At 39.5% G+C, this 12,784-nt stretch overlaps 1 protein-coding gene across 4 annotated transcripts in view; it reads right to left on the reverse strand.

Moving 5' to 3' along the window:
* The window catches only part of PTPRG (protein tyrosine phosphatase receptor type G), a 774,504-nt gene that overhangs the window by 324,512 nt on the left and 437,208 nt on the right, over positions 1-12,784 (reverse strand). For all 4 annotated transcript variants that reach the window (XM_024982945.2, XM_024982946.2, XM_024982944.2 and 1 more), the window contains 1 exon segment: positions 6,952-7,131. In XM_024982945.2, coding sequence (XP_024838713.1) covers positions 6,952-7,131 — 180 coding nt within the window.

Raw genomic sequence — 12,784 nt, forward strand, 5'->3', positions numbered from 1 at the left:
TCCAAGTCTGGGAGTCTGTTTCTGTTTTGTAAGTTCCTCTGTATAATTTCTTTCTAAATTCCACATGTAAAGGATGTCGTATGATATTTCCCCTTCTCTCTCTTACTTCATCAGTATGACAATCTCTAGGTCCATCCATGTTGCTGCAAATGGCATTATTTCACTCTTTTTAATGGCTAAATAATAAGGGATCTGGATATTTCAAATAGGAAAATTAAAAAAATGAAGAGCCAAAGCACATTTAGCATGCCCCAAAGAGGAACGGACTTTTTTTTTAATTACACTTGAATTTTCTCTTTTGGGCAACCTTGAGCTAACCAGAGGTGCTACAGGGTATTACAAAGACAGGGTTGGGCAGGCCCAACGTCAATGCTGCTGAACACCCAGATGCTTTCAAACATCTGTCTACTTGGCGGATGCTCTGCTTCTAATCAGAAAGCTTGGCAGCTTCTTTGTGAGCAAAATAACCAATTCATTAATGGCATAAAAACTCATAGCTTAAAGAAGAAAATGTGATCCAGGGGAAAAGATCCAATGCCAGTCCCTCTTCAGTACCTGTCAAGGATCACTGAGATAACTGCGATAGGGTGGTGGGTGATAGAATACAAATAAGTAACGGTTTCTTCTCAAGCCAAACTGGAAACCCTAAGAACACGGACTTGGGAGATCAGTGTGTATTTTCACTTGTTCCAAAAACCGGTCCTACATCAATATGCCAGGAATAGAGGTTTTATTGAAATGAGGACATACTTAGATTTTCGCCATCAATGCTCAACACTCTACTCCATACATAGAGTAAGCAAAACCCCTTTTCAAACCGCGGTTCTCATCTGCGACTAGCTATAAGGATAACAGGAAGAAGGGAGAGAAAGGGGACAAAGTTAGGAGCCGGGGGTAAAGACAGACCAACAGGCAACAGCCAGTTTTGTTACAGGAGACAGGAAATTCAGGGAGATGTGAGAGAAAAGATGGGAGAGAGCGAAACCACAAAAAACGAAAGCATGTGGAGATACACTCATGAACAGACAGAAATAGATTACAAAGTGAAAGAAGAGGAAGCACAGACAGTGAGGGTCAAGAAGACAAGCGCACAGAGAATTCCTAGAATATTCCTTACCAATCTCAGAGTTGTTAAAGGCTTTTCTATGCATGTGACACCTGGACAGTCATGCTCAAACTATGGAACTCCCTCCTGAGTGAGGGCTGAGCACAGAAGTCCGTGAATTTGGACAGAAATCAAGCATCATGAAAATCACCACTGGAAACCCTGTAAGGAGCCAATGATGGCTCTAAGTAAGGCTCGCGTCAGTTTCTCCATCAACCTTGCTCAAAACACTGATCCTTCAGGGCACCATGGAGGCAGCAGTTGGTCAAGCAGCAACTGCAATGAATGTAGAGTGTCCGTTCTGGTCAGACACTCGCTTGGCTGGGGGTGGAGTGGGGCTTACCATGTGAGCAACAAGAGAAGCAGCGTCAAATGCTCCTCTCGCACTGAGCTGGGGTGACGTGCTCAGCCACGGAACTAGCGTGTGGAAATGCGTGAGGTTGTTTTTAAGATTGTAGTTTTCTCTTTCTACCAGCCTGTGGTGAGACTGTTCATTGAGACTCAGTTTACCTGTGGGTTCTTATGGAACCGCTTTATCATAAAGGCCCCAAGGACCAGGTGAAGTAAGCAGATGCAACAGTCTCCTAATCTTTGTCTGAATTATATGGGCTCAGCAACGTGTTAGGGCAGGGTTCCTCCACAATTTATCTATGCAGACTTTGCCAATTGTGGGTCTACTTTTATTAATTTAACAACTACTTTTAAATCCATCTATGTCAGGTATATGTAGACAAATAAGAAAGTATGTAGGCAAAGAAAAAATAGAGCAAACCAATATGAAGTGTGGAAACAGTAGTAACGCGCATTTTGGCAAATGTATTTACTCTTTGTCCTTAGTGTAAGGTAAAAGAAAAAGAGGTGGAAAAATAAACACCCTCCAAACAGTTAAAACTCGCAGGAGACCATGGCTTATTAACATACACCAGGACCACGATCTACATCTTAAATTCCAATCATTTAGTTCGAAGCTAACGCTAGGAACAGCAAGATTCTCTTGAAACGTTCTTGTTGAATGCATTATCTTTTCATTCTACAAAAATGAAAGAAAAGGAAATAACTTTAGATGAAATCAAATGAGAACTGGCACAATAGAGAGTTACGGCTGTTCGGAAAGAAACAGAGAGATGATATCTGTCTTCTAAAGATATTTTAGACAACTTTCGAGAAGTGGACTAGGGACAACCACATTGCTCTATTGATTATGCTGGATTGGATATATGGTCCTCTCCACAGGTTAAGACAGATATGAACATTCAAACTGTTTTACGGCAAAGTTACTGTCTGTATGTAACAGGCCGCTTTAAATATTAACTTTCTGTATTCATATTTTAATATCCACAAGACAGTCTATTTTACAGATAAGTGACCTGTAAATTTCCAACAGAAAAAATAAGTATCTCTTCCTGAATTTATTTTGTAGAAGTGCAAGTTTCAAGAAAAGACTTTTGGGGCTCAAAAATTAATGACTCAAGAAAAATAAGGTTTTTTGGCATCTAGTCAAGAAATTTAGATCCAAAATGAATGATGATGACAACAACAATGTGGCTCATGATATAATTTTTTTTAATTAAACTTTTAATCTTCCTGATAACTGTAGATCCACATGTAGTTCTAAGAAATAATATAGAGGTCTTGTGTCCCCTCTATTCAGTTTCTCCAAATAGTCAAATCTTATAAAACTAAAGTACAATGATATGTACTTTTTTAAACTAATATTATCCAGCTTGCCTATCAATACGATTCACTGTTGGTATTATCAACTCTGACAGTTAATTCAGATACACAGCATCCTGCCCTGTATTTGTACTGTGTTCAGCTCAGTTTATATGATCCAGACATAACAGACAAAGCAAATGGATCCTCATTTCTCTAAAAATGCTGGAATATTTATGAACTCATCTGGCATTTTAAGAACAGGAGAATAAAGCTGTTCCTAGGTTCATGCATATTTAAAAAAAAAGAACAAGAAGACAGGTTTCCAGGCACCCAAGTTTCTAGAGAAACATACATTGAAACTCTTTTAAGAGAACAGAAGATACAATTCGATGTTTACATTTAACACTGCATACCTCAATGTTCATCGCAGCACTGTTTACAATAGCTAGGACATGGAAACAACCTAGATGTCCATCGGCAGACAAATGGATAAGAAAGTTGTGATACATATACACAATGGAATATTACTCAGCTATTAAAAAGAACACAATTGAATCAGTTCTAATGAGGTGGATGAAACTGAAGCCTTTATACAGAGTGAAGTAAGTCAGAAAGAAAAACACCAATACAGTATATTAACGCAAATATATGGAATTTAGAAAGATGGTAACGATAACCTTTTACACAAGAGAGCAAATGAGACACAGATAAAAAGAACAGACTTTTGGACTCCGTGGGAGAAGACAAGGGTGGGATGATTTGAGAGAAGAGCGCTGAAACATGTATATTACCATATGTGAAACAGATGATCAGTTCAAGTTCTATGTATGAAATAGGGCACTCAAAGCTGGTGAACTGAGACAACCCAGAGGGATGGGATGGGGAGGGAGGTGGGAGGGGGGCTCAGGATGGGGGACACATGTACACCCGTGGCTATTTCATGTCAATGTATTGCAAAAATCACCACAGTATTGTAAAATAATTAGCCTCCAATTAAAATAAATAAATTAATTTTTTGTAAATGGTTGGTACTTAAAAAAAAAAAGATCATAGATTGATTATTCATGGGCTATTAGCCTGTCTAGTATGATGTCATAAATTTTGAAGTCATAAGCACAGTTTGAGAAGTAACAAAGATTTATTTCTGCTTCTCAGAAAGCCGTGCTTCTGAATTTCAGAGACAGATGCGTTCATATTTAGATGGCTGTGCTCTAAAGTCAGGCGCATGCGCCCACAGACAGGCAACAACTTGTGGATCGCTCTGGAGGCCAGGAGAGTGACAGAGATTGATAATCAGCTTCTGGAAGACCAAGGTCATGAATCAACTTGCATTGAGTGAACCCTACACTTGTCTAAAACCTGTCATTGGAGATACCAAGCTGAAAGCTGTCACTGAAACATGTTATCTTTGCAGAAGGCTGTCAAGCGTTGCAAGTCAAGTAGAAAACCGTATCAGAGAGCCCAGCAAATTGCCTTTGGCAGGCTTCCGGAATGTGGCACCAAGGTGGCACTCAACCCCCAGATCTGATTACCCCAGCAGAGCAAAGCTCTCGTCCACCACATTCAGACTGTCTGTAGAGTAATATTCCCATCACGGATCTCCAAAGGACACTCACATTTGAAACACAAAGCAGAGCTACTGTTAGATAAAATCTGAATTGTAACTATAAACACACCATCTAAACTCAGGGAGTAGAAAGGTGCAGGTAAAAAGGTGTGTACAAATAATATCACTGGTATACAAGTTTGTTCCGAGCAGATGCTCAAATGGATGAATCGAGGTACAGGAGAAGATAGCCTGCTATAATGCTCGAAGACCTGTTTATGGGGACATTATGAAAAAGATCTCAAAGCCAGGAACCACTGTGTTGAGTGGAAAACAATTCTAAGATCAAGTCAGACCAACTCAAAGCAATCAGCCACAAAAAAAATCTCTGACAAATGCTGGTTCAGAGAAAGAAAATAGAGCCCTAAAGTTGTACATGCAGCCACTTAGATGTTTTTTTTTTTAAAGGCAACTCAGTGACCCACAACATGAATGGGACCAAAAGACAGATAATGAAGTCATTTTAGCTTCGCATGAGGGCTTCAGGCAGCCAAGGCTCCTGGAGGGACTGCTAAGAGTGCTCTGTACTGACATCCTTGGTTACAAAGGGATCGTTCCAAAGAGAGAGAGAGAGTCAGTTTTAATGGGTTGGGTTATAAGAGTAGAAAAATAAGATAAGAAAAAATACCTTTAGCACCACAGAATCCCAGTTAACACTAGGCACAAATGTAATATAACACCCACACATTTATTTTCAAATCAAACAGTGGGGCAGAGCAAGGCAATCTCTGCTACTTCCATCAACAATCTGTAACTGTTATTTGCATGGTAGTGATTAAGAGGGAAGCATTTTGCATTAGCAATTCTGAAAATGTGGTATTTCATATTTATGGACCCTAAGTGAAAGGTGAGGTAGGTAAAAGGAAGCCGGAGGATCAAACTGCTGGTCTGATACACAAAGGGATAAGACAGTGTTCATCTGTATTATAATACAAAACAAATATTAACAAGTCAAATTCTCAAGGGAGATAAGAAATGCATTTCCATCTGTGCATTTGGCACAGTGATGTCTAGTAGAAATTTCTGTAATGATAGAATGTTCTCTGACCATGCAGGCTGTTATGGTAGCCACTAGCTATACGTGGCTACCAAACATACGAAACGTGGCTAGTACAATACTGCCCAAAGAGATCTATAGGTTCTTTGAAATTCCTATCAAAATTCCAATAGCGTTTTTCACAGAAAAAGTTAAAACCATCCTAGAATTCCTATGAAACCACCTAAGACCCTAAGAATAGGAATCCTTAGAAAGAAGAACAAAGCTGGAGGCATTATACGTCTTGATTTCAAATGATACTCCAAAGCTATGATAATCAAAACGGTATGGAACGGGCATAAAAAAAAACACATCAACCAATGAAATAAAATCTAGATTCTAAGAAATAAACCCACGCATAGGAATATTTGCTCATAATTAACAAAAGAGCCAAGAATACTCAACGGTTTGAAAAGGATAGCCTCGTCAATAAATGGTGTTGGAAAAATGAGACATTCACATACAAGAATGAAGCTGGACCACTACCTTACATCCCTCGTGAAAAGTAATGAAATTGATTAAAGATGTAAATATAAGACTTGAGACTATAAAACTCCTACAAGAAAACATAGGGAGAAAGCTCCTTGACATTGGTCATGTCAATGATAATTTGGATATGATGCAAGCGACAAAAATGACAAAAGCAAATGCGACCAAACAAATGAGACTCACCAAAATAAAAAGCTCTGCACTGCAAAAGAAATGACCAATAAAATGAAATGGCAAAATGTTATATGCCAATTATATCTTAATGTGTGCTCAGGCGCTCAGTCGTGTCTGACTCTTTGCAGCCCCATGGATTATATCCTGCCAGGCTTCCCTGTCCAAGGAATTTTCCAGGCAAGAATACTGCAGTGGGTTGCTATTTCTGACTCCAGGGACCTTCCTGACCCAGTGATCTAATACATGTCTCTTGCATTTTCTGCACTGGAAGGGGGATTCTTTACTTCTAGCGCCAGCTGGGAAGCCCTATATCTTAAAGCTGAAAAAAATAAAGGCGATCCCCTACCTCTACCCTCAAAATACAAAGATCTGAACGTGTGTCTCCTCTGCTTTCCAACATTGCAGACAGACACCCTAAGAAGGCAGGAAACAAAAACAAAACTATACATGGAATAAATTTTAATCTTACTGAGCTTTAATTAATTTAAATTTAAATGTAGCTAACATATGGCTAGTGGTCACCATACTAGAACAGAGGTCTCAAAGTTCATTCTATATACTTTACATGGACTGACCCACTCAAATCTTTAACAATTCTATGAGATTGATACAATTTCATTATCCATATGTGTTTTTATCTTTATATTTTTACCCTATCACATTGAAAAAAAAAATCTTTAAGCACAAAGTGGTTAGGCAGTTTGCCCAAAATCACACAGCAAGCAGCGGTTCTTAAACTGAGGGTCAATTCCAGAGCTGTCACTCAGCTATACGTTCTCCATAGGAACGTGCAGAACTAAAGGAGCAAGTCATGGTTAAGGTACAGACCAAAGACACCAGAAACATTTCACGCTGGCCTACAGACAGGTAAAGAAGACGCTGTACCTGTTTTCCCTGTGTTTTTCATCCAGGTTTTGTTAGAAGACTCGTTGTCGAAGCCATCGAGTTGCAGGTCCTGGTACTCCTCACTGACGCGTGCGTGCTGGTCTGAAATGTCAATAGGTGACTGCTGACGGCCCCCACAGCTGACACTGGACGTGACCCAGTACTCAGGACCGTAGGCACCTGTTAAGAGAAAACAAGATTTCAACTCCTGTGGCTCAAAGGGCACAGATGGAACGAATAAGACACACAAAAGTCAAGCATGTCATCTGCCAAGATACATTGTCCTACGTATCCCCACCCTAACGACGTTTGTCCACTGGAAAGCTATCAGCCCAAGCCACTTGCTGGGTAGGGCAAGAAAAGGTAAGAAAAAAATGTTACTTGAGACAGTTTTTCTTCTTGATTTGTAATCAAATATTTGCCTTTTCTTTTTTTCTGTTACTCAATTAAGAAAATTGAGCAGAAGGGTTGTCAGAGTTATTCACATTAAAAAAAATTGTTTTAAAAATAATTTTCCTAAAATAAACAAAGCATTTACTCACAAGAAAACACCTTCATCAATTTAACATGTTCTGCTATTGTGAACATTATATGAAACACAACTTTTTGCTATGTTTCTAGGAATTTCTGAACTGGAAAAAAAATTAGAAGCAACACAACACGGGATGAGAGTCACTACAAACAATGTAGTCAATAGGATATGGTTTTCCTTTGGCTAATCGTGAGATTTTTCAGTGTAGCCAGTTTGAACACATATGTATTAAGGCACCCACTTCCCTTTCTCAGCCCCTCTCTGTCATAGGAGATGGGGACACAAAGCTACCTTAAGACTGGACTCAGCATTCATATAAAGATTTTGGAGGGGCATATGCCACGGACATAGACAAAGAGAATGCAGCTATCATGCATAACCCTAATGAGTGTCAAGCAGGCATAGGGAGAGAAAATTTTACAACCTTCGTGACATGACAAAGCAGAAGTAGTCAACTAGAAAAAACATCATTTACTAGAGAGATTAAGATAAATTTTTTGTTTGAAAACCAGCTATAGAATAGGTCTAAACGGTATAATTTTTTCAATATTCTATTTTATATTGGAGTACAGTTGATTTATAATGTGTTCGTTTTAGGTGTACTGCAAATTGATTCAATTATATATATACATATATATATTCTTTTTCAGATTCTTTTTGCACAGAGGTCATTACAAAATATTGAGTAGCTCCCAGTGCTATACCATGCTGCTGCTGCTAAGTTGCTTCAGTCGTGTCCGACTCTGTGCGACCCCATAGACGGCAGCCCACCAGGCTCCCCTGTCCCTGGGATTCTCCAGGCAAGAACACTGGAGTGGGTTGCCATTTCCTTCTCCAATGCATGAAAGTGAAAAATAAAGTGAAGTCACTCAGTTGTGTCTGACTCCTAGCGACCCCATGGACTGCAGCCACCAGGCCCCTCCGCCCATGGGATTTTCCAGGCAAGAGTACTGGAGTGGGTGCTATACCATAGGTCCTTCTTAATTATCTATTTTATATATAGCAGTATATAGTAACTGTATAATAATTAGCAGATAAAACTTAGGCTTCTCAATCAATACAGTTCAGTATGTGTATAAATAAATATATACACATACTTGTATTCCTAGCAGGTTTTTTTCAGCTTTAAATTTCTTCACATATCAAATAAAAGAGGATAAATGGCCAAAGTGACTTTAGGTGATCAACTCATCCATGAACCCATTCCTTTCTGCCTCATTCCATACTTAGCCTTGCATGATGGAAGACAGGAGGATATCTTAGGTCCCCCTGCTACCAAGGAAGAGTCGACACCTGTGCCCAGCACCCACCACACACTCACTGACCATGGATTCCCCTGTTCCCCTAAGTCTGATACAGCTCACAGCAGATACAAACAGGGGTACCATGAACAAAGAGGTGACCACAAAAACCTTTCCAGTCACAGGAAGCTTCATGGCTGCAAGAGTAGCTGACAAAGCTGCCCCCAAAATGATTCAGATGCTTGCTGTCTGGCAAAGAGCTCAGCCTCACTCTATGCCTGGGTCCTCTTCCCTAATCCACATCCCAAAGACTAAGATAACAGACTATCAGAAAGAACACGTTCACTGATGGGCAAAGATTCAGCGACCTCAGGTCACGTTTCAAAATTACTTGTAAGTGCCAGAAGACTTTCTGCAAAAAGTTAGCATCACCACTTCCTTTACTGTAGGATTCCAGCTACATTAGGAATTGTCAAGGGCTGTTTGCTCATGTCATGTCACCTCTTGGTCGAATTCCCTAAGACTGTGTGAGATGATGAGTCACGAAGGAACGGAGTGTGCATGCGTATGTTTCACCTTGCATCAATATACTTGAAGAAAAAAAGGAGAGGAAAGTGGACAGGAATGGCTCCAATTATCCTATTTGCTCTACGTTTTCTTCCACATACCAAAGAGATTCCTTAAAAAATTGAATAAAGTGTCATTGATGTATTTGATAGCTGAACACCATGTTAATTCTGGCTAAGCTACAACTGGGCCTGTATGTTGGAAATATGGAAAGCGAAGTGTTAGAATATTGTGTGTGTGTGTGTGTGTGTGTATGTATATGTCTTTCAGAAACTCACTACAATAAAATTACACTCAATGAAAAGAAATGCATGGTAAAAAATCAATTCTAACACACGTAACTCCAAAGAACTAAGAACACAAGTCATCATTTGTAAAAACACCTAGACACCTGGTAGTTATCCTACCTCTAATAATAAAAAAATACTCTGTAACATCTGATAGATACTTGCCATTCACATTATTTCTCATAACCTGCCAGACATGGGTGAAATATAAGTTAGCACTCTATAAAAATATAATTAGGGTTCATATCAGGGAGATTCATTTATTCACTGGTAACAATCTGAAGATTTAAGCCAACTACCATGCTTGCTTTCACACTTCTACCCAATATCTGCTCAAGTGCAATTTTAATTGAAACTGATCTTCCACTTCAGATTTTAAATTAATTCTTCTTTGGAGTGCTTCATGCTCCAGACACCCTTGCTTTGCAAAAACCCCTTATGTCATTAGTGGAGGAAACAGAACACTTTTTCCAAGCTTGCAGGTATCGATTACCTATTCTCACGCTGAAGCACCACTGCCGTTCCACACTGTATAAATCTCTTCGGTGTTCAGACACTTTATAAAGGACTGAGAATTATATCATTAATCATTTCCAGATGCACAAGTCTCATAGCATTGAATGCTTTGTTTTTCAAAACTATGAGTAAATGCCTTTAAGCTAAAAACATGACTCAAAACAAAACAAAACCACTGTGGTTAACTGAAACCTAGTTTTGAAGGAGGGAAAACAATTAGCAAGAAGCCTTCCTCTCTCAGGTCTGCGATTACCCGCCTAAAATAAGAAGAAAAAGTCATATGCATTTTTGTTTCCTCTTACTGACTCTTTCTTAGAATATCTGCATTTTAACAGCTGGACCTATCTAGACCAGTTCACCAACTCCGACATGACAATCTAATATGCAAGGCTATCTTCTCAAAAAGGGGAGGCATGGGGCTCAGAGGTAGAAACTGCAGGGTAGCTTGGCTGCCAACAGCGACTCCCTGTTCACCTGTTAAGAGTCTAGTATGAATTAGATCTGATTGAGACATACTGCCAACACATTAGTACCAAGGGAATTTAACAGTGACTTTCCCTCAATCTAGAATGAAAAATATTTTCTTTTGGGGGGGCTGGACACAAGGGAGATCTTAATTACCTGACCAGGGCTCGAACCCATGCCCCATGCAGTAGACGTGTGGAGTCTTAGTCATTGGACTGCCAGGGAATTCCCAGTATTTTCCTTTTAATAAATTCAATGAATACATCTGAAACTCCTGGCTGAAGGTTTGACCTCAGTGTAAATATCCCCTTGTCAAGGAGGCTTTCGTAAGAAATGCACAGGATTCTGTATTCTCCTGGCAATGGGTTCTTGTTTTCCTAAGGATGTCTGATCATGAATGTAATTATTTACTCTTTCGTGTCTGGTTTCCCCACCAGCTCATTACTCTATGAGAACAGGTTCCTTCTCTACGTTGTTTGACTTGATTCTACTGTCTAGCATAGAACCATATGGACAATGAGCTCCTAGTATACATATTTTTACCACAAACACATAAATTGGAAGATGACATTAAGCAATCTTCCATAGGTCTATCTTCTCATGACATGTTCTCTGTCATTACTTTGGTTTTAATTCTACACTTCCATCTGCTGATTTCTTCCTAAGTCTTCATTTCCTGGACTCAAGATGTCAGCTTTCAAAGTAAACACTCGTTTCTTCATTAAGATATTACATTAATCTGAACAGTGATACAGTAACACTGTATCAGCAAAGATATGATATGCAGGATAGAATCTATGTGCAAACTTAACAAGTCCACCAACAGCAATTAAAGTTTTTTAAAAGAAAGGATAAAACTTTGCTTTCTAAACCTTTTGGGAAACGATTATTCTCAAGACGCTCGTTTTTTCTACGCTTTAGCAGAGCTCTCTAATCAAAGGTCAATCAAGGAGGAAACTTAGTCTTGCTCATTACTTCATCACCAAAGTCACTTCAACACTGACTCAACAAATGCTCAGTACCAGGCTCAGTGCTAAGAAATGGTGGTTGGGGGGCGGAGATGCGACGGATGCCTCTGTCAGCTCATCTGTACAACGAACGGGGAACATCAGTGATTTGACTTCAAACGCTGATTACGAGGATCAGATGAGATAATCCACAGAAGATACTCAGTATAAGAAAAAAACAATAGAAACTCAGTATGTGGCAGCTGGTGTGATTATCGCCACTGTTACTGTGTTATAAAACACATAGCAATCCCTCAAGAGCCCAACCATATATAATGAAGGAAGTAACTGTGCACCCAAGCAAGGACTAAGGTAGGTGGAGGCAGGCATTAAGCGCTACACAGGGAGAGAGGAGAGACACCTGAAGGAGAGAAATTTACATCAGAAGTGGAGAGAAATTCAGTAGGTCCAAGTGCTTCCCACATGGGCAGAGGACAAGAGTCAGAAGGACAGCTGACCCCTTCAGGAAGTGAAGTTTAATCCTAGCACCTGCTGCATTTAGGGACTAGCTTCCCAAGAATAAGGCAGAAAAGGAGAGAAAGGCAACTTCTCAATGGAGAAGCCTGGTAAATAGCATCTCAGCCAAGTGGTGGAGGTCAACCCCATCTTCGGTATCACGGATTATCACGCACATCCTGTTAGGATGTGGTAAGAAGGGTACAGAACCACTCTTGGATTCTTTTTTAAAAATCCATAACCCCCATGATGAGGAAAACATCAGACAAACCCAAACTGAGGAACGGAACATTCTACAAAACACTTGGCCGATAGTCCTTTAAAAACCTTGAGGTAATGACAAGCAAGGAAAAACAATAAAAACTGTCACAGACCAAAGAAGATTTAGGAGCCGAGACCAAAACTGCAATGTGGTATTTGAGACTGAAAATGGAACCAAACATGGAAATTAGTCAGAAAACCCATGAGCTCTGAATAAAGGTTGGAAGAAAGAGGAAGACATATTTATGAAACTCACAGAAAGCAAATAAAACCTAAGTGTTGTTAAGTGGGCTACATTTTAATATCTAGATTTTACTGACTTTACTGTTACATATTTGGGGGTAGCTCTATGGCCTAGCGGATGAAGGAGATGGATACTGATTTACAGATAACGCTGTGTTTATTGTCACACCCTCTTTGTAAGAAAGAAATTTGCACAGAGCAATGCCAAAGGAAAAGAGAGGTGGCCTAAAGAAGGATATTTCATTATTTAAGGTTACA

This window comes from Bos taurus, chromosome 22 (assembly GCF_002263795.3).
Source record: "Bos taurus isolate L1 Dominette 01449 registration number 42190680 breed Hereford chromosome 22, ARS-UCD2.0, whole genome shotgun sequence".
In the NCBI taxonomy this organism is placed as follows: Eukaryota; Metazoa; Chordata; class Mammalia; order Artiodactyla; family Bovidae; genus Bos; species Bos taurus.